Source organism: Motacilla alba, chromosome 14 (genome assembly GCF_015832195.1).
Source record: "Motacilla alba alba isolate MOTALB_02 chromosome 14, Motacilla_alba_V1.0_pri, whole genome shotgun sequence".
NCBI lineage: Eukaryota > Metazoa > Chordata > Aves > Passeriformes > Motacillidae > Motacilla > Motacilla alba.
In genome coordinates, this window is record NC_052029.1 from 12,371,900 (window position 1) to 12,392,541 (window position 20,642).

Genomic DNA, 20,642 nt, shown 5'->3' on the forward strand with positions numbered 1-20,642 from the left:
CAAAATAATTTTAGAGAACTAATATTGGGTGTGAGATCACAGACAACAGAGCAGCTGTTGCACATGAGATACTACAGCAGCTCCTTTTTACACTTTTACCATTAATACACTGCTCAGCCCCCAGCAATGCCCGAAATCTCCGGTACCTACGGATCAGTTATGGACCCTACTGTCCTGAGAGAAGTGCTGAGCACTGCCTGGGGACTCCAGGTCACAGCTAACAGGCACTGCTGTCTTCTCCTACGGCTGCAAAGTGACAGGAACACCGCAGGCACAGGGAGGTTCCAGCGTGTTCCTACTGCGTGTTTTTCCTCTCTGTTGTTGACAAGGAACTGGCAGAAGTCTGGGGATCTCATCTCACAGAGACCAATCTATATCAGAGCTACTGCCAGCAGGATTGCTCCCACCTCAGCCCACAGATATTCTCTGGAGTCAGAGGAACAATACAAGGTGATGAGGAACACAGGTCCAGCTGCACGGTTTTTAAAAATAAAGTTGTCAGTGTTAGCAAATATAATCATCTGCACTGTTTGTGAATTGCTGTCTGAGCACTGCAGAGAAGGTGACCTACTACAGAGCCACAGCAAGACAATCAGATTTTTACAGCACGCTATCATAAAAGCATTAACAGAGTTTCTCTTTGATCTATGTCCTTGGAGCATTATGGCCAAGCTGCAGCAGAGAACCCAATGCCATTCAGGATAAGGTTTCACATTACAGAACAGCCAAAAATTGAGGTACCATCAAAAGGGGCATCTTTCCTGGCAGTGGAATTCCACCCTCTTCTGTTTGTCATTTGCCTGGGCCCACAATCCAGTGAGCAAACATCACCAAGAACCTGGCTATTCATACAAAAAGTGATTTCCACTGGCTTTATTAGTTTGCTGTGAGGCGAGACACACACAAGGGTAGGGGTGGGAGCAGCACCAGTTGGCCCAGTTAGACAACAAAAAGGCTCCCCAGTTCTGCGTGTCCTTTCACCACTCACATATTCCAGTACCACCCAGGTGAGAGCAGGGTAAACAGCAAAGATGACCTACCTTCCAGGCCAGCACACAAATAAAAACGGCAACAAAGGGGAAGTGTCATTTACCTAGTCCACAGGAACACAAATATTAAAAAACATTTGGATTAGCCACCGAGTCTCTGGATTGGGAGCAGCAGTGATGTCTGCTTGTCTGGAAACTCTGAAAAGAGTCCTTGTCTTTGAGTGAACCCAGCGCAATGACGATAAATGCAGCAGAAGGAAAATACTCACTGCAAACTTTACTGGTAACCCAGCACAGGGTCTGAGAGAGATGATGACCTCAGAGATGACGTTCAGGACCTCACAAAAAGTTCTCAGTTAATGCTTTCAGACTCGTATTAGCAGCTTTCTCCTCGCCCTGAGACCATCCCACCAATATCAGTTCACAGTTAGTTCATGCTTTCAGTGCAGGAGACACAGCATCTGCAGCTGCAAAGGTATCCCTGCCAGGCTGCCCTCGTGGGCTCAGCACCCAGCACATGTGCGCATTCAATGCCAGGATGGGACCAGCTCCTGACCTTCACCAGGCTGAAAAATCCCAGGCAAGGGGTGGAAACTCATTTGGAAACTCTGCAGCCTCCAATTCCTTTCAGCTTTTTCCTTGTTGCAATTTGCATTGAACTTACTTTTCCAGACAATGTAAACCAGAGCTTGCTCCCAAGTTTTCCTGTAAACATTTTTACAGGACAATTTGCTAATTTTTGTTTTTACCAATACCGTTTCCAAGCTAATTATAAAACTACATGTATAGTTAATCAAGTGAATAAGTTGGGAGTAAGCTCCCAAATTTAGTCACTTCAGTGACTAAACTTTTGTCTGGAAGACATCAAAGTATGTGCCTGCAGTCTCCAGGGACTAAGTCATGTTCTGCAATACTAATGACTACATCACAAGAGCATTGTGAGCTCCATTTTGGAACTACTATGAATATTTATCATTTACCACTGACCATTACTCTTCTTCCAGTATCTGCTATGATGAAGAGAGATTGCTGCCTCCCAGCCCAACCAAGAGACACCCCAAATGCAAAGGGACCTCCAGAGTTGATGGAATTTACATTTAAGACATAGAAAATACACCAACTGGAAGTTAGTGAGAGGTCCATTGATGAAATGAACCTGGAACAACAAGATCAGCCAGACTCATCAGGGTTTTTAGTCTTTTCTACATAAACTAGTGAATATTGTCTTTCTTAATAAAATAAGCTCAGAGTAAAGATAATCAGAATGAAAAGACTATTCTAGTACAGAACTTGAGCATTTCTATATTGAATTTAAAGATTCTAATTAAACACAGTTCCTCTACTCTCCTTGTCATTCCTCTGAAAAGGAGCTGTTCCAGCAGAAGGAGACTGACACTGTCCTGAGACCAACTACTCCAACAGCTGGATCTCAGCTCTGAAGCAACAGATGGAGTGTGACCATCACCACCTCCTAATGGGTTTCCAAACTCATTTGCATGCAAACCCAGGGAAGTGTGGAGTCAAGACAATTTAAAGAGTAACTGGGGTTTACCTGATGTATTTCCCCTGAGTTTGTAGGCCACTAAAAGAAACATGCTTACATTATAAATGAGTAGTAACTTGGTCACTTGCAAGTGTAGCTCCCAAACAAAGTGAGGAATAATCTGTTTCCACACGCCAGAGTTTGTATGTGTACCTGGCTGCAACTTGAAAGCTGCAAAAGAGTTTTCTTGGTTTGTTTGTTGGTGACAGGAGGTACAACGAACTGACTTCAGCCACCATAAATACAATTTAGGTACATTCAGGGTACACAGAGTGCCAGCAACAGTCCAGGTTTAGTATTAATTGCAGAAGTCTAAAGTTCTTAAAGCTGCCTTCAGCACAAGCCACTTATTCTGCTCAGCTGCCACTCATATTCCTGCTGTCAAGGAGAAATGCTCTCAGGTATCCCCTCGTGTATTGCAGCTGCACTCAAAAGTCCCAAAGGACTGCTCCTCAAAGATTTTACACGTTCAGAATCTTTCCTTGTTTCTTCCCCACTCAGAGCTCACAAATGAACACGCATAATTTCCTGTGCAGGCCTTCCCTCTGCAATTCCAGGCTTTTCAATTCCTTAGTCAATCATTACACTCCAGGCCACAAACAAGGAGAAAACACTCATGGATGTACTGAAACCTTGAGCTGGTATTTCCATTCTCAACAGGAAAACTAACATTACCAAAAGAGCTCAACAGATTATACTTCAGGCTTCTAAAAGCTGAACTTTTTCTCTCTTCAGATTAAAATCTCCTAAACAAGCTGGTGCAAGTACCACTCTGGTGCTTGTAGATTGCTGTAATTATTTTCTTATGCAACTAAACCGGGTTTTTTTAAGCAGCATGATATTCACATACTTGAAACAAAAAAACATTTAGACAAGGAACATCAGAGTTGTGACCCGTTGAGCGTCTGAGCTCTTTAACTTTTATCAAAGGAAGCAAATAGAGTAGCAAGGCCAACCCATCTGTTTTGGATGGAAGGCATCATAAAATTCCTGTAGCTACAGTTGAAAAGCATCAAAATACTCTGTAATACCACCAGACTTTGCTTAGAGTTGAAACTTAAGGTACATGACAGTTTTCCAACATAGCCAGGAGTCACCTTAAAATTCAGGCCTCAGCGGCCAGACAGCCCTGTCCTGAGCACTTTCCTTTTCCAGGTGGGTGTGCTGAAGTCCTGAAGCCTGTGTACTCATACCAGAACATTAACACTACTGCTTTTCACTTCAATCATCAAAAAGTTCCAAAAAGTTACTTTGAAACTTAGCCTCGATTAACAAGCAAAACCCGAGTTAACCGATGACTATTTACCTTAAACCAAAGCAAAACTCCTGTATTTGAATACCATCCCACAAATGCCAGAAAAAGCTAGCAAGGCCCTGAACCATCACCTGTACTAAATGGAAAAGTAAATTCTGTACCATAGGTTTATTTTGCTTCAGCATTTTGTTTCTGACTAGGGCTTCCCCAAAATGGGAGATGAGAACCAGAGAGAACAGGGTAAGCAAAGAACTCAGCATCAAGAAGATATCAGAAAGGCAAGAAGGTGAAAACTCAAAATAAACTGGAAGCTGACACTAATGTCAATTCATACTTAGCACTGTTATTTTCAGAGAGGTTTCACATTGTGTTCTCTGAAGCAGTTTCTTCATTCTCCATAAGCTGTACAGTTGCCTAAACACTACTGCAACAAGCATTTCAGAAATATCCAGCCCTGTTACAAGAGTAGGAATGCTCCTCCTTCAGAGAGGAGTTTAGTCATGGCTGGAAAATGAAAATTGACCATTTAATCCCAGAGATTTACACTGCATTTCTAACTCAGATCTCAGTGCTGCAGAAGCTTAGGAGGACCATTGTCTGACCACGCTGAGGACTGTGTGGAAAACCGGGCTAAGGTTGCTGCAGCTGTACTTGACAATGTCACACAGATTTAAATGCTATTTGAGAGGATCATTTCCACTTCATTGTCCACATAGAGTACTAAAAATTCATCTGAGATCTTTTATTGCCTGTTAAACACATGGGGATCTTGGCTTCATTAAGTCTTAGCCAGTGATCACTGAACTTCCTGAAAAAGTGAAAAGGACCTGTAGTCTAAACACCCTGTTACAGAAAGAGCAGCAATCACGTGCACCTGACAATTTACACTGTCAAAGAAGCTAAATAAGTTTACTTTAAACACTGGATGTCTATCCACGTTTAATGCAAAAGAGTATTACACAAGTCCCCTAAAACAGAAGCACTGACAGACAATCACTCTATTTTGAAAGCTGTTATTCTGTCCTGGTATTTGATTTCTTCCTGATGATTATGGCAGAATATCGAGGTGTTATCAGGTTTCTCTCTGATGAGCAAAAATGCAAACAAAACATCTACTGCCTTCCCACCAGAAAACTCTTCTAGCTCTCTTTGTTTGCTCTTCCTCCTTCTGCCTACTTTTTCCAGAGTGGCTATTCCCAAGCCTTTCCCCAAAAACATATGGGGGGAGTATAAATTGTATTCTTGTATACAAGAGCCACCTATGTTATCTGGAGAAGCAAGGGAAGGAAGAGTCTGACACGTACCCAAAGGAGAACCCTAACTTAACACTCCCAAATCACCATCTGCAAGGCCAAAACGGCAATCAATCTGCTGAACCATATTATAATACCCACTTTAAAGTTACTTCCAAATTTTATTTTCAGGATCAGCAAAGTTTAAAAGGTTCAACTGACATAGTCCAAGAAGTGCTGTTAACTATCAGAACGCCTGACTGCTACCTTGAGGACCAGGATTCTACTTTGAATTCTGCAAATCTACTCAGAGCCATCCAGCAAACAAGTGTTTCAAGTGTGTGACTCTGCCTCCCCTACTACAAGGAGGAGACACTTTTCTTTCCACAGCACACCAAGTTCTACTGCTGAAAGCTCTACACCTTCTGCATAAATAAAATATTACATCATTTTACCAGAACTGCTGCTGCTTAGACAATTTAAAGAGGAAGGAGTCTCAGATTTTTCCGTTTTCACAAACTGCTTCCCTAAAAGCTTCTCCTACTACTTGAAATTAGCAGCAGCAAAAAAATAAATCACTGACAGGACCACAATAAGCATTAAGAGCTAAAATAAGACTCCTTATTTCTAGGCATACAGATTTAAAAAATCGTAACACTCTTTGCTCACATAACTACAATCAGAGAGAAGCTTCTGAATTTCAGCTTTCTTGCAGTTAATGGCTCCAGCCTGAAAATGAACAAAAAAAAAGGAAAAGAAAATTAGACAGCAATTTTCCTGTTCATTAATAGAAGTGAAAGCCCTTTATGGAATAGCAGCATTCTAAAAGCAAGAGTCATTGTATGCATGCACTTATTAAATGCACATAAAGCTTCTATTTAAACAAGAATCTGGAAACTCAAAAGTAACTCGTTATCTTTAACTTGCACAGTTCCCTTTTCTTTAACTTTCTATGAAATCTCACAAAGCCTCACAAATCCAGGCCCACAAAAGAATGGTGGCAGTCCTACAGAAAAATATGGGCAGGAAAGCAGCATTTCTTTTAGGGAAAGATGATGAAGAGAGAAACACTCCTGAGTGAGCTTTTTATGTATCTTCAGGTATTTTCTAAAATGTGATCACTTCTACCTGCACAGGGCATCAAGGCTTGTATCCTTGAAAGGAACAGTATTAGTCAAGGTTGGTTTTCCCTAGTTAGAGAAATATTAGTCTGTAGACCAAAGGTTCTACCAGCAGCTTTTACAGTCTCCAGTCAATAGAGTAACACACTGCCAGCACTATAAAACCTGCACACACACTGAAAGAAAACTTTCCTGCAAAGGCACCAAAGCGGAGTGATTTCCATTTCAGCTCCAGGTTTGGTAACACCCCATACGCCCAACTCTGCGGGCCTACAGCCCCGCATTTCTAAAGATGCACCGAGTAACAACCACTTGCAGCCATAACATCTGTCCGAGGACCCCTTTCTTGTCCCATCTCGAGGTGCACAGACTGGGGACTCTTTGCAAAAGCAGAGAAATTCCCCCTCGCTTCTTCAAGCCTTGAAGTTTCTCCGATTCCGACTTCGAGGATGCTCTCATAATGTTTTTTCCAGAAGGCAGGCCACACCTATATCCTCTTTCCTCTGCGTTTCTACAAAGCTTTTCTCAATCCTCTCTGCAGGGAAATTTCCTTTGAGCCTTTTTCCCGGAAGCCTTCAGCCGGGAAACGCCGGAACCCACATTCCCCGGGCACAAAGGTGCCCGCCCTCCCGAACACCTGCCCGAGACCCCTTCCCGGGAGCGGCGAGCACCGAGAGCCGCGGCGGGGCAAGCGGGGGGCGCCGCCGCCGCCCCGGCCGAGCTCTCACATCCTTTTCCGACGGCGACTCCGGGCACGGCCCGAGCTCCCGGCGCCGCGGGACGCGCCGGCCTCCAACCCCCCTCGGCCGCCCCTCACCTTGAGGATGTTCTCGTAGATGGTGGCCCGGAACTCCAGCAGCGCCTTCTGGTCGAACTCGCGGCCGTGGATGATCCGCATCTGCTTGAGGAAGGTGGACTTGCCGCTCTCGCCGGCGCCCAGCAGCAGGATCTTGACGAGGCGGCGCACGGCGCGCCGCTCCCGGGCCAGCATCGCGTCGATCTCCCGGCTGCGCCGCCGCGCCTCCCGCTCGGCATCGCGGCTCCGCTCCTTGCCGTCCCTGCGCGGCTGCTCCCCGGCGCGGCCCGCGGCCTCGGCCGGCAGCAGGCAGCGGCTCAGGGTGCGCACCACGCCGGACATGGCGGCGGCGGCCCGGCCGGAGCGCTCACAACGCCGCCGCCGAGACCCCGAGCTCCGCCAGCATCGGGCGGAGGCCGCCGAGACGCCGCGACCGGGAGGAGGAGCAGCCGCAAGCCGGGGGCTACGGGCCGGGACCGCCCATTCCTCGCTCCGGCTCGGCGGAGGGAGGGAGCGGCCGGCCGGGGGAGGGGTGCGGGCGGCGGGGCGCGGCCCGCAGGCCCTGCCCGGGGAGGGGGCGCGGCCGCTCCGAGGGGGCTGCGCGGGCCCGGGGGCGGCGGGAGGCGCCCGGAGCCCTCGGCGCGGGGTCGCGGCGGTGCCGCGGCGGGCGGGGGACACGCGGCCCCGGCCCCTTGCCCTGAGCGCCGCCGCCCGCGCGGGGAGGAGCCCGCGCCGCCCTCATTGGGCGACAGCGCTGTCGCTCAAAAGATCTGTTCTCCAATTGGATGAACCGGCATGCGGGGCGGGACCAAGCGGGCGACGCGGCTCAGGGCAAGGCAGGGCGGGCAGTGCCGGGAGGGGGCGGGGACAGGGACGCGAGGACCAATCAGCAGTGAGGGGGCGCGGCCTCTCTATCGGGGGCGGGACCTGGTTGGCTTAACGAGAAGGCGGGCGCACCGTCCGTGGCGTGACGTCACGCCAACAACACGGGACAGCGCGTGACGTCAACACCGTATGACGTCACGGTGCATCCGGGATGACGTCAGGCGGAGCCGCTGCGGCGGGTCCCGAGCCGGCGGTAGCCGGGCGCCGTTGGGAACGTGTGGGTCAGAACCCAGGGGGGTTTGTTCTCACCAGAGAACATGCGGTGACGTAAAGAAACGTGTCATTGCTGACGTCATCAGGGGACACACGTCCATAGCACTGCAGCATCCGTAGATCCTTGCTCAGCCCGATGAAACGTGCAGGGATTTGTCTCCCCACAGCCCCGGCTGCCCCAGGCGCTGATCCCAGTGGATCCGGCCTCCTCTGGCACCCACCGCAGCGCCAGGGTGAGCGCACGGCCCTGGGCGCCGCAGGCCCGGCTGGCATCGGCTGTAACTCCTCACAAACACCGCAGCAATCCAGTGCCGGGCTGCTGCGAGGTGGGGATTAAAGTATCAAAGCACACGTTTGAAAGAAAATCCCCCTCGGTCTCGTGATTAGGTACTGGAGGGAAAAAAACATTTTGGGAAGCAGCTGGTGTGTGATCACTGTGCAGTGGCTGGGATCCCAGACCTTCTGGCTGCAGAATGAAATCATAAAAGACAGGCACATGTCCTCAGTTCTATGAGATTATTTGTCCTTTCTGCATTACTTCTGTCTGGGCTTCCAAGTATTTACGGCATAAACATCTATTCCAGTTTAAGTTTCAGATTGTTTATCCTCCCCAGGCCTGTTCCAAACATGGCACACAAGTATAGAGAGCTGAGGGAAACTACTAGAATGATTGGGATTTCATAAATATGAAGGATGCTAAGAGTCCCAGGCTGGTTTGGGTTGGAAAGGACCTTAAAGCACATCTTGTTCCACCCCCTGCCCTGGGCAGGGACACCTTCCACTATGCCCAGGTTGCTCCAAGCCTCGTCTAATCTGACCTTGGACACTTTCAGGGCTGGAGCAGCCACAGCTTCTCTGGGCAGCCTGTGCCAGGGCCTCCCCACCCTCACAGGGAAGAATTTCTTCCTAATATCCAATTTAAATCCACCTCTCTTCAGTTTAAGGCCATTCCCCCTTGTCCTGTCACCACCCTGTCAAAAGTTCCTCTCCAGCCTCCTTGTAGGCATTGAGACATCTCAGAAGGTCAGGGAATCACAGATTTTAAACAAAAATAATTAAAGAAAACTTTTCATGGCAGCGAAAAACCTGTGTGAGGATTAATCCCACTGAGATGTCAACTCTTCCCCAAGAACAAGTGTTTTTCTCCCTGGCAAGAAGAGACATTCCAAACCACATTTAGATATTCGAGATTTCAGGAGACCAGCCCAAAACTCTTAGTCCTGAGCCATTCGCTACAGAAGCTGTCTTGAGCAGTTTCCCTTCCACGGTCTTACCCTTCGGTTGCAGTTTGAGCCTCGGGAGCGGCTCATTCCCCCCATAAGAAGCTGCTGTAGTTCAGGAGTTTCCCACTGGATGTCATGATTGCCCCGCCAGAACCCAGCCACAGCGGTGGGATGGAGACAAACAAGCCAACCCCGAGCCCCCGTCCTCTGATTTTCGCAACAGCTGAGCGCTCAGGGCTCCCGCTGGCACCCACAGATGTTCAACTGCCTGGAAATCAGGAACTGTGCAGGGCCCAGATCGGCCTTCTCTGATTAGCTCGGTTTCTCCTGCCCCCCTGGCTTTGTCTGTGCCCTACTTGAGATCCTCTGCAGACTTCTGAGGTGCTGAGGGGTTTTGGCAGAGTTCAGGAACTGCCAAGTCCCACTCCATTGACAGATCTGCTTCATCTGGGAGAGGGAACTTGCGGTATACAATAAACTAATCAAATAAATCAGTTGCCAGACGTCCTTAGTTCTCCATGCATTCATCCATGAAAGCAGCTTTCAACAGCTCCCATCTAATTGCCAAAAGGAAAAGGCCCAGCCCTGCCTCCATCCCCCGCAGCCCTGTGGTTCCCCATGGAATCCCTGGGAAGCTGCTCCCGGAGCAGCACAAAGCAGAATTCTGTTTGCTCCTGCAGCAGCCGGGGCTGGGGCTGTGCCCAGGGCCAGGCAGGGCTCACAGCCATGTGACAATCCCTATTGACAGCCCTGCAGAGGCTTTGTCATGAGCCTAGGCAGGAGGGGAAAGTGTTCCTGGTGAGAGTCAGGTTTGATCTCAGCCTCAGCAGTTCCCTTTCCCCTTTTCTTGTTACCTGTCCAGCTCCATGCTTCAGAATTTCCAGTTCATCTGAAATTAAAACAACTTGTGTTGATGCAAAATAAAACAAAGCAATATCAATTACTTCATTTTTCTATTCTTTTACCTTCTCAGTTTTCCTTTTTAATTTTTTTCCCTATTTCTACTCTGTTTTCCTCTTTCCCATCTCTGTTTCTTCCTATAACTCCTGTTCTCTTTCTGCTGATTGTGCAGCTGCTTCTATTCCTTCTTCTTTAATCTCCCATAGAGAGAGGGAAAAGACTAAAAGATGGAAGAGAACAGTGAACTGTAGGACAGAAAGAAAGGGCCAATGAGGGAAGCATAATTGCCATTCCCCCTCTTGGCTGTGAAGCAACTGAATTATGGGCAGAAAGATGGGGGCTCTTGGGGGAAAGGCTGGGGAATAAACTTTGGGGCTCTGGCCCTGAGAACACGTGCAGATGAAAGCTGGAAAGGTGTCTGGCAGCTGGAGGAGGCAGTGGGCTGCTTGTGCATGAGGACCTGGCTGCAGATGGGAGTGACAGCAGGAGGCCCAGGGGAAGGAGCTGCTGCCATTCTAGCTGAGGGTGCAGCTGATGGACCCTGCATTAAAAACGGACTGTTTGCCACACCTGGGACATGGCTGCTGTGCCCCTGAGTGCCACCACGCACCGGCACTGCCACAGAGAGCATTTTGCTCCGTGAAACTGGGAAGCAAATTAGCCACAAGGAGGATTTGCTCCTGTTGCAGTAGTAGCACATTGCAGCAATGCCAGAGCTGCTGCAAATGCAATCAAAACTCCAGAGTTTAGGCACAGATCTGAGGATCTTAACAGCATGGCAAGGAAAGGTGTGCAGTGATGGAATCACCCAAAGGATAAATCACCCACCCCGTGCTGGTGAGCAAACTGAGTCAGAAAATTGAGCTGTTGCTCCCACAGGGCAGGTGAACTCCTGGCTTAGCCTGGGTGATTTGAAGATATCTGGGCCCTTGAATTGCTCATTGTGCATTCAGGCAGCAAAGCCTGTAGTTCTGAAGAGCATTTATGATCTAAACTCCTTTTGCTGCTTCTCTGTTGAGACTGTGACTCTCTTTGCCTGAGGAGGTGCTGGAGTTTATGTGCACTTCAAGCCTTACCTAAGCTGGTAGTTTTGTCGTGTTAAAAGTGCCATGTTCTGCTTATTGCATTCTCGAGGTTTTATATGGCTTTTTCAATGGCCTTCTCTCTGCACACTCCCCATGGCAGAATGAAAAAGTGCAGAGAGGCAAAGGGAATAACATTCTCCTGCACAGGAATGAACAAGAGCAGTTCAAACAGATCAACCATTTTCTAGCAACATCATTAAGTATATGGGAACCTTCTGGTACTAAAGTATTAGTTTTTTGCTGCAGGTATTGAACCCTTGGCTGGTTGTTATCTGCAAGACTTTATGATCCCTATTCTATTCTCTTTCTGAGAGATCCCAATTTTTTGAAGTGCTTGCAGTCTTAACACTTGTGCAGCCAAAGAAAACGGAAGTAGTTTGGCATCTCTCAAGAAAAAAAACCCCACTTATTAGTGAATTTGTATCTCAGTATTTGCCTTGTCCCTTTTAATGCCACTGGAAGGGCTGAGAGAATGGGGTTTGTTCAGCCTGCAGAAAAGGTTGAGGGGAGACCTTATCTATCTCAGTATTTCAAGGATGGCTGCAAAGAAGATGGAGTCTCCCTCTTTACCAGGAGTCACATGCAAAGGACAGGGGGAATGGGTACAAGTTATTCCTGGGGAGATTCTGACTGGACACAAGAGGAAAATTTTTCACAATGAGAACAATTTGTCATTGGAATAATCTCCCCAGAGAAGTGTTGGATTCCCTAATATTGGACACTTTTAAGGTTCAGCTGGGTGAACCTTAAAAGGGTGCTGGGACATCGTGTCTAGACCAGTTTTTTGCCAAGAAAGGCTTGACTGGATGATCCTTCCAGCATGGTGAGGAACTCTATGATTTCAGTGTATTCTGATTTTTAGTTATATTTTCTTTCCCCTTTGATAGCTCTGTCAATACAGAGGCTGCAGAACCTTTGGTTCGTACTGTCTGGGAGTTCTCTTGCAATGGATTCTCTTGCAGTGGCCCAGCCCAGCTGCCACTAAGCAGTCAAAACTCCAAATTATGTCAAAGCAATTACTCCTGCTTCTCTTATTAAATTGGCAGCCACTATTTTTTCTTTTCCATGTGGTATTTTCATCTTCTGTCCCACAGAAGACACATTACTCATATACATAAAATATGTGAGTCGTGACACTTCATGGAGTTAATTTTCACTATTTTCAGACTGCTTGACAGCAGCCTGTTCTCCTTCATTAAACACCAGCCAGTGAGTGGATTAGTTTACTTTCAAAACACAAAACCTCATATTAATCCACAAACAATTAATTATTGAGAGAAGACAAGCATATTTTGAACCCAGCCTGTGACTTTCCTACTTATTTCATGCAACGAGGCATGATCTGTGTAATTCCAGGCATGTCCTGCCAAGCATCCTGCAGTTCTTAGTGAAGATTGGATATTAGGAAACAATCCTTTCCTGTGAGGCCCTGGCACAGTTTCCCAGAGAAGCTGTGGCTGCCCCGTCTCTGGAAGTGTTCCAGGCCAGGCTGACAGGGCTTGGAGCAACCTGGGATAGGGGAAGGTGTCCCTGCCCAGGGCAGGGGGTTGGAACCCAATGGTCTTTAAGGTCCCTTCCAACCCAAACCCTTCTGGGATTCTGTGAAGTTACTGTGATTACCCCTCAGTATGATGAACCTTGGTTCTGAGAGTGAAGAAAGATCAGAAGTTGAGGTTCTGCTCCAAGGTGTTTCTTCAGAGGGCCTGGGGCTGTGGGACCTCAGTGGGGCTTTCTCAGGTTCTGAGTTTGAAATCTGGGGACACGTTCCTGCAGCAAAAGGGGCAGAACAGGCTCGTGCTGGCTCGAGTGCTCTTGGGGTCCAGAAAAACTTGGCATTGCAGAAACAACTTGAAAGCAGAGCTAAGTTCTGAAAGTATTTGGACCTCTGGTTTTGAGTACAAAAGGCTCCAGCAATAAGTAGCTTTGTCAGTTTAGGTGCATTTTGTTTAGTCATCTATGTCATAAAAAGTCATCAGAAAACAAGAGGAGTGACATTAAGAGGGGAAAAAAAGGGCACAAATCTATAAATTGCACAAACAAAGCCAAAGCCCTGGGAGCAGAACCTCACACATTTGCTGCCAAGCTATGTCCATTTTTTCTGCATTGTTTTAAAAATGACTTTTCATCTGGTGATGCAGAGCCAAATATCTGCACTGGTAGCATGTATCTCCCCAAACTCGTCAGAAATTAGCAAGCCTTAATAAAATTTATGCATGGCTTGCTATTGCAGTTCCACATCTAAAGGGAAAACAGATGTTCTCTTTAGTTATTCTCTTCATGTCTGAAGGAAAGCTGTTGGTTACAGTTTGTGTTTAAAAATCTGGTGCTGAAAAGGTTACAAATGATGCAATTTTTGCAATCCTACTCCAAGGCTCTCCGTGAACCTGAATTGCTGAGGTGACACTTGCAGATGCCTGTCACCCACTTACCAGCCTCATATTTCTTAACACCTCCACTTCAGGATGAATAAATGGAACAGAGTTCCCGGGATTTGCCTGAGATCACTAACAGGGTGGCTGGCCAGGCTCCGAGCCCTGGCTGCATCCACGGGGAGGTTCCTCAGCCTGGGCTGCTTTCAGAGGTGAGGCAGAAGGGATGGATGGTGTATCTGAAAGGTGTCATTAGACATGTCACTGAATGGGCCTCTCAAGGCTTCAGCAGGAAGAAGGGAAGCCTCGATTCTTCACCTCCCTTCACTGAGCACATGTGCACGCTGCCCACAGAGTTCCCCACTCACATTGCAGATGGGCAATCTCTCTCTTTCCATTTTTACACAAATATTTCCAAGATGTACAAAAAATGTTGGCACTTACAGTGAGTGTTTGCCCTCTGAAAGAGTTTGCCCCTGCAAACATGGATGCACGCGTGCACATCCATCTGAAATTCATATTTTACTTTGCAGATGCGTGTCAAACACAGAGCCTTTCAAAATGCTAATATTTGTTTGTTTCTACAACATATTTATTCACTGCTCCCTGAACGAAGGATCCCAAGCCTTCTTTATTCCTCTGCAGCTACCAAGTGGACATTGGTATAAAAAGCTGCTCCCTATCCACAAAAAATGTCCCAAAAGAACAGCAAATGCAGTAAATTGTAGACATTGGTTTAATACCCTTTCTAAGCGTTTATTCAAACAATCCTTTTTAGCCTGTGAATATTCATGGTCTTACAATTAATATGAAAGATAAACACTCACTCCACACCTAAATGCAACAACCAGCTAATTTAGGAATTATTGCTCTCCCAAAAATGGAGAAGGAATAGGCTCTGTCACTTAAAGAAACGATAGCAAATGATGCAAAACCCAGGTGGCAGGAATGCAGAGAAGAGCTGGCAGGAGCTAACCAGATGAGTGATCAGCATTTTATTCAGACAGTGTTTCAGCGTCCACCCAGAGGAGATTAAGTATCCTGTCCTCTCAGCGCAGAGAAGGAGAAATAAATCAGGTTTTACCACAAGTAGGGTGGCAGGGAGTTAATTAGGAATGGAAAAAATATATTTCAGTTTGAAAAGGAATAAAAAAATGGTCAAAAGAAGGAACAAAAATACACTGAAAACATGTTGGAACCCACCTGGGAGGCTGACTGAGAATCCTGCCCGGGGATCTGCAGCCACAGGGGACTGACACAACAGGTGATGCCGACAGCTCTCTGAAAGCTGCAGTCCAGCAGCCAAATGCTGCTGCTCTGAGATGTTATATGAAAGCAGACATTTCCCATAGCCTGTCTCATGTCATAGTCTCTCCAACCACAAAGTGTATAAAAAAGGCAAGGTTGCATAAAGAAATAAAAGAATCTTCATTTTCTCCTTACTGTAGTTTTTAAAAACCACAACCCTCCTGAAAGTCAACAGGAATTTGCTCCACATCTCTTCTAATTTGCCTCCCAGGATTTGTGCAAAACTAGAAGATGACAGATTCTGCTATTAGAGCAAGCAAAACTACACCAGAAAATTAGCAGAAGCCATAAGCAGCAGAACAGTGGCGAAACCACCTTATTGCCTCATGTTCAGTGATTTCCATTAATGATTTAACAGCAAAGGTCAATTAAATGAGTGGTGGATACTGATACCCGCTGGCTGGGGCTCTGCTCTGTGCACATGGACACAGATATGGCAAAGCAGGAGAAGCTTCCAAGGGCAGTGCACCATTCTCCCCAGCCTGATCCGAGGTTAGATGTGCCTGGGGCATTTCCTCTGCTCCTAACCAGGATCAGTTCCAGACTAAGGCTGCCAGTCCCTTTCTGTCAGCTGAAGGACAGTGTTTCTAGGAGGGGTAAAGGCTTCTGTATCCCTCCGGGATTAGACCTGGCTGCCAGGGGTTTGGGGCAATGCTGCCTTGCAGGAGGCAAAGTCCTAGCTGACAGCTGAGGGGTGCCACTCACCTCTGTGGAAAATGGCACAGGGCCTGCTCCGTGCCATTCCAGAGCCCTTCATGCCAGGAATGCCGTGGGCTGCAGGTCACTGCTCAAGAGGAAAGGCTTGGATGTGAATGAATGCATGAACATGGCTTCTGGCTGAAATATTTAATCAATGTGCAAGTGACTTTGTGCCACCAGTGAATATCAGCATTCCTCATTTTGGGTAAAAGCTGGGAGTCACATTCCAACAATATATTCAGAAAGCATCAATATATTCAGATTGCATCCGCTGATGCAGGAGCACAGGCTGTGGTCAATCACCATCCTGGTAATTTAGGAGAGTGCAGAAGAAGGAGTGCTGGCTTTTGAGTGTCTCCATGTTTGTTATTTATACACCATGTCATCTGGAGCTGGTTGTTTGCTTGTAGCTTTGGGCTGACAGTTCCCTGATTCCAAAGGCAATCCAGCCCCTGACATAAAGCAGAGGAACAATGCAGAGTTCCTGTAAAACAACAGTGCTCCCCCCACTGCTGTCAGAATGCAGGGATTAGATGCAGAATAATGCAGTCCCTGATCAAACCTGCAGCTGTAATTCAACCTCTGGACAGTGCTGATGCCATAAATTTGGGAAGAAAGTGCAGCTCAAGCGATTTGTGAACAAGAGCTGATGAGTCCAATTGAATTACAGTTGTGGGAGCAGCCGGGATCCCCCTGCACCGAATCATTACTAATGAGAGCCAGGGAGTGATTACTTACAACTTTAATGAAATTGAATTTCAATTTATACCTTGGCTAGAAGAAGGAAGAAACACACACTGAATATTTGGGGGTGACAGGCAAAAGTACAAACAGAAACCCAAAATACACGGATGGACAATGCATTCTCCTGGAAGAGACAAGATAAAATTTTATCTTCAAAAATAAATTCATATTTAAGGAAACAGTTGTGATATAGTGAGGACTGAATAAAGCTATTCTATATCACAGTTCTGATGACGAAAAAGCTCAGAAAGAAAATGTTTGTATGTGTTTTCTCTAAACCATTTACCATGTTCAGAAGAAGGGGAACTGTTTAGCTGATTCTCAAGCCATCACTGCCCATTCTGTTGGCATGAAATCAGGAGAATGGTAACCACAAACACCACTGACATATTCCAATCAAATAATCCCATGGAACCCTTTCTGAGCAAGTCTTCCAATTCCAGCAGTCATTCACCACTGGAAGGGAAAACATAATTAACATTAAATACTGGTTTCAATAGAATTTCTCGGCGCTTCCCATCACTCTGGAGGTATCACTCTGCTATTTTAATACCTTTTTTAATATTGCACCTTTTCTGCTGGTGCTACAGTAAGGCCTAGGGAGGTTAAGAAAAGTGGTTTATGAAGTTCGCTTCAGATATGGAAATGTGAGGAGAGAGAGAGGAAAAATGGAAAACTTGAGTGAGGAACACAAAATGGATGAGTAAGGGAGCATTTGTGGCTTACAACACAGATAACACAAGTTTTGCAACTCAGAATATGAATCTGCAATTGGAAGATGATTAGGAAGGTGTGGGGTGTGGAGTGGAAGGTCTGAGCCATGGGGCTTGCAGCCAGGGTCACACCAATCAGGCAGAGTATGGAGAGGTGCTGAAAAATGCTCCGACTTTTGACTTTACATTCATTTTACAGAAGGTAAATCAATATCTCTTCACCCCAGTGCACTTGTGTCATATGGCTTTCTGTTACAAGGTGACCAGGGCTCGGACATGTCTCTTCTGAACTGAAAACAGCTTAATCCAAAGGGATTTTTTTTCCTGCAAAATGTCTAAAGCACTTTATTACCTCATGCCATGGGGTGATGGGATCCAGCCCAGTATTTCATGTGCAACTTGACAATCAGCAATAGGAACTATTACTACTGCAACAGTAAAAGAGGCAAATTGAGTGGGAATTCCGTGCTATTGGCACATAGTAAACTATTTTGTTAAAGGGGTAGTATTAAAAGGAGATTTTCCAGACAAGAGAAGATTTTCAAAGACACTGGGGGTTCTACTGGGAGCAATGTTATAAGAAGAGGTGGCTAATAGCAAAGGGTCTTCAAAATCCTTCAAAAATTATTTCCCATCGAAGTCTATTGTGGTGCACACTCATTTTCCCAGCCTCACATGCCCTCCTTGATTTAGGGAGCCAAAGCTGTTTCCTGCCACCACTGGAGGGAGACCTTATTCCTTCAAAGAGCTGTAAAACTTCTGCTGCCAGTCTGCACTTCAGAAAGGAAGAGTGCAAAATAATCTGGAGAAATACAGCTGCTGAATTTGATCCAGGCTGGACACGGTAAATCACAGGTTCTAATAACAATAATAATGCAGCACGAATGAAACAGTGCCAGATTAAGAGTTTAATGTTTCCACTCTGATCAATACTGCTCAAGTGAGTCTGCTCCAGGTGTCTGAACTCAGTCCTGGTTAAATCTACCACCAATGCCTGTACATTCCCCTCCATCCTTCCTCACCCCCTCCCCGCCCTCTCAGGATGTGCTGGCAGAAGCCATTGGTGATGTTAAATTCTCAGGCTGATATTTCCTAACCCTTTATCTCACTGTGACCTTAAATGTGACCAAAAAATATTCCCATCCATGGCATTATTTTCATTTTTACTTAACCCCTATTGGCCCAGTGGCCTATTTTACAATCATTCAATTACCCCCACTGATGCTGAAAAAAAAAACAGGGAGAAAATAATGATTTGGTGCAGCTCAAGGTCATTGACAACAGGAGGACAGGGAGCCATCAAGCAAGGTCCAAGTCACTGAGGCACTGTTGGCCCAGTGACAAGTGCGTGGATGTACTTCAGAGAGGGGCCAGGACATACAGCTCAGCTCTAAAACCCCAAAGCTTCTGCTGGTGGAACAAAAGAAGCAGTTCTGCTAGGAAAAAAAAAAAAAAAAAGAAAAAAGGAAAAAAAAAGAGCAATTCTCCCCAATGTCATGTGGCATGCTCCCACAAAGGATAATGCTGCACATGTCTGCACAGACTCATTCTGCTGGGTGGTGACACAGGCATGTGTTTGCACATGTACACACTCACCCACTCTGCCCAAGTTACGAAACAGTTTCTCAGCAAGATAAAACTCGTGATAAGAAAGAAATTCCTGTCTGAAGGACTCTCACGTTTCCAGTAAGAGTGAAGAGCCCACGGAAGCTTTCAGCTCAGCTGACTGTCTGTGGTTTGTGTTTTGAACTTTATTAATGCCACGTGCTACCACCTGAGAGCTGCCTCCTCACTCCTCAACTAGGCTAATTCTAAAATTAGTGTAGAAAACAAAGCCTTTGTTAAACATATATTCTCATCACCTCCCCACGCAACTGCATCTGACACCTACAGCTGCAGCCAACCATGAGTTTCCTGTGGTACTCACTGAATGGGGCAATTTCAGAGTAAATATAGTTCAAACACTTATAAATCTCTAGAGTGAAATCCCTGCTGTGCTGAAAATAGGAGCTTTGCCACAGATTTTTATAGTTTTTCAGTCAGTTTTAAAGTTGCTTTTGGTTCTCAGTGAGCCCTGGTAGTGGCAAGGGGATGATTAATGTGATCTTACAGCGTGTGCCACCCTGTGTCTTCCTGCTGACCCACACGTCAGCTTCCATAAAGCACCACGCACCTCCTGACAGGAATCATCTGCTCAGCCCTCATGGCTTAGATGTGCTGGCTGGACTCTGCGAGATCCAGCTTGTGAACAGTGACCTAAGACAGAGAAGAGAGGAAGGAGCAGGGGAAAAACCCATCATCACCATCAGCTCCATTAATTTTACTGCAGGACAAAAGCTCCCTCTGGTACGAGCTGCTCGTCCCAGCCTGAGGCAGGTGCCTGTTCTGTACCTTCCAGCTGCTTCAGCTCCAGCTCAGCTCTTGCCAGTGCTGAGCATTTGTAAGGTGTCATCTTGGAGAGATAATTTGTGCTCAGTATCCATGACTCTCATGGATTTCCCTAGGACTCCACCTGCAGGACTTCACACACTGGTGGAGTCTCATTATCACAGCATTTCCATATGCTGTTTTATAGCAGAGAAGGTCATGGCTTAGTTGCTGGAAGAACCCATTGTTCTGACTATCACCACAGAAATAGAGCTAAAGAGAAGAGAAATTCAAATCCCTACCCCTACTGCACAGTGCAGTTCAATCTTCCTGAGGCACACAAAGTAAATAGTAGTAATAAAATGTGATAGGAAAATCAATTGGAACAAATGAAGCACTGGCTGTGCTGTATTCCAGCTCCTCTGTCCCATTGTTACTGCTCTGATTAATAAACAGCAATCTGATAATGAGCAAATCACCTCAGCACCAGGATATGGGGAAGCAAATGCTGCAGACAGGCTGCAATGACAAAGCTGAATATTCCCAGTGTGTTTGGAAGGTGCTGGGCTGGTCCAGGAGGCTGGGTCAGAGACACCATGAGCACCACAGGACGGCTCAGAGGGCAGAGCTCTTTGGGAGAGGAGCTGCTGTAAGGCACTGGATTTGATGTTATATTTATAAATGTGCACTCAGAACCAGGCAGCAATTTTTCACATTCATTTAATAGAAGTTTACCCCACTAGCTTTCTCTAGGGTGCAAAAATGGAGGCAACAGCCCAAAATTGGCTCTTAAAAGAGTATTTTAACAATACAGTAATGTTAGGATAAAGAACTCCAACTAGGTCAGAGTCGATATCCAGCTTAGCTTCTTTCTGGTGTGTATTTAGATGGAACTGAAAGTTAATGGAATTGTGTCCATTTCTGCCAGGAATAAATCAGTTTAATTATGAGTTATTCTTTATTTCTTACTGTGTTTGTTTCTTTCCTGGTCTTTCCAAATGTTCCCATGATCATGGTTGGAGAGTGCCTTGTGCAGCCCTTCCTGAGCAGTGTCCTGATGTGCCCTGGTGCCTCCCTAGACTCTCTGTTAGGAATTCTCTGACTGCTGCTGTTTGAGCAGGGGGCTGAACTTCAGCAAGTGTCAGTGCCCGTTTCTGTCTCCTTGCTGTTTTGCTAATGCCTTGGTAGATGCAATCACTG

At 46.4% G+C, this 20,642-nt stretch overlaps 1 protein-coding gene across 1 annotated transcript in view; it reads right to left on the reverse strand.

Moving 5' to 3' along the window:
• GNA12 (G protein subunit alpha 12) overlaps nucleotides 1-7,557 on the reverse strand; it is a 34,623-nt gene extending 27,066 nt beyond the window's left edge. Inside the window, exon 1 of the mRNA XM_038150997.1 lies at nucleotides 6,958-7,557. Within this exon, the coding sequence (XP_038006925.1) occupies nucleotides 6,958-7,278 (321 nt within the window). The 5' untranslated portion in view covers nucleotides 7,279-7,557. The remainder of the gene's footprint in view (nucleotides 1-6,957) is intronic.
• Nucleotides 7,558-20,642: the final 13,085 nt, after the last annotated feature.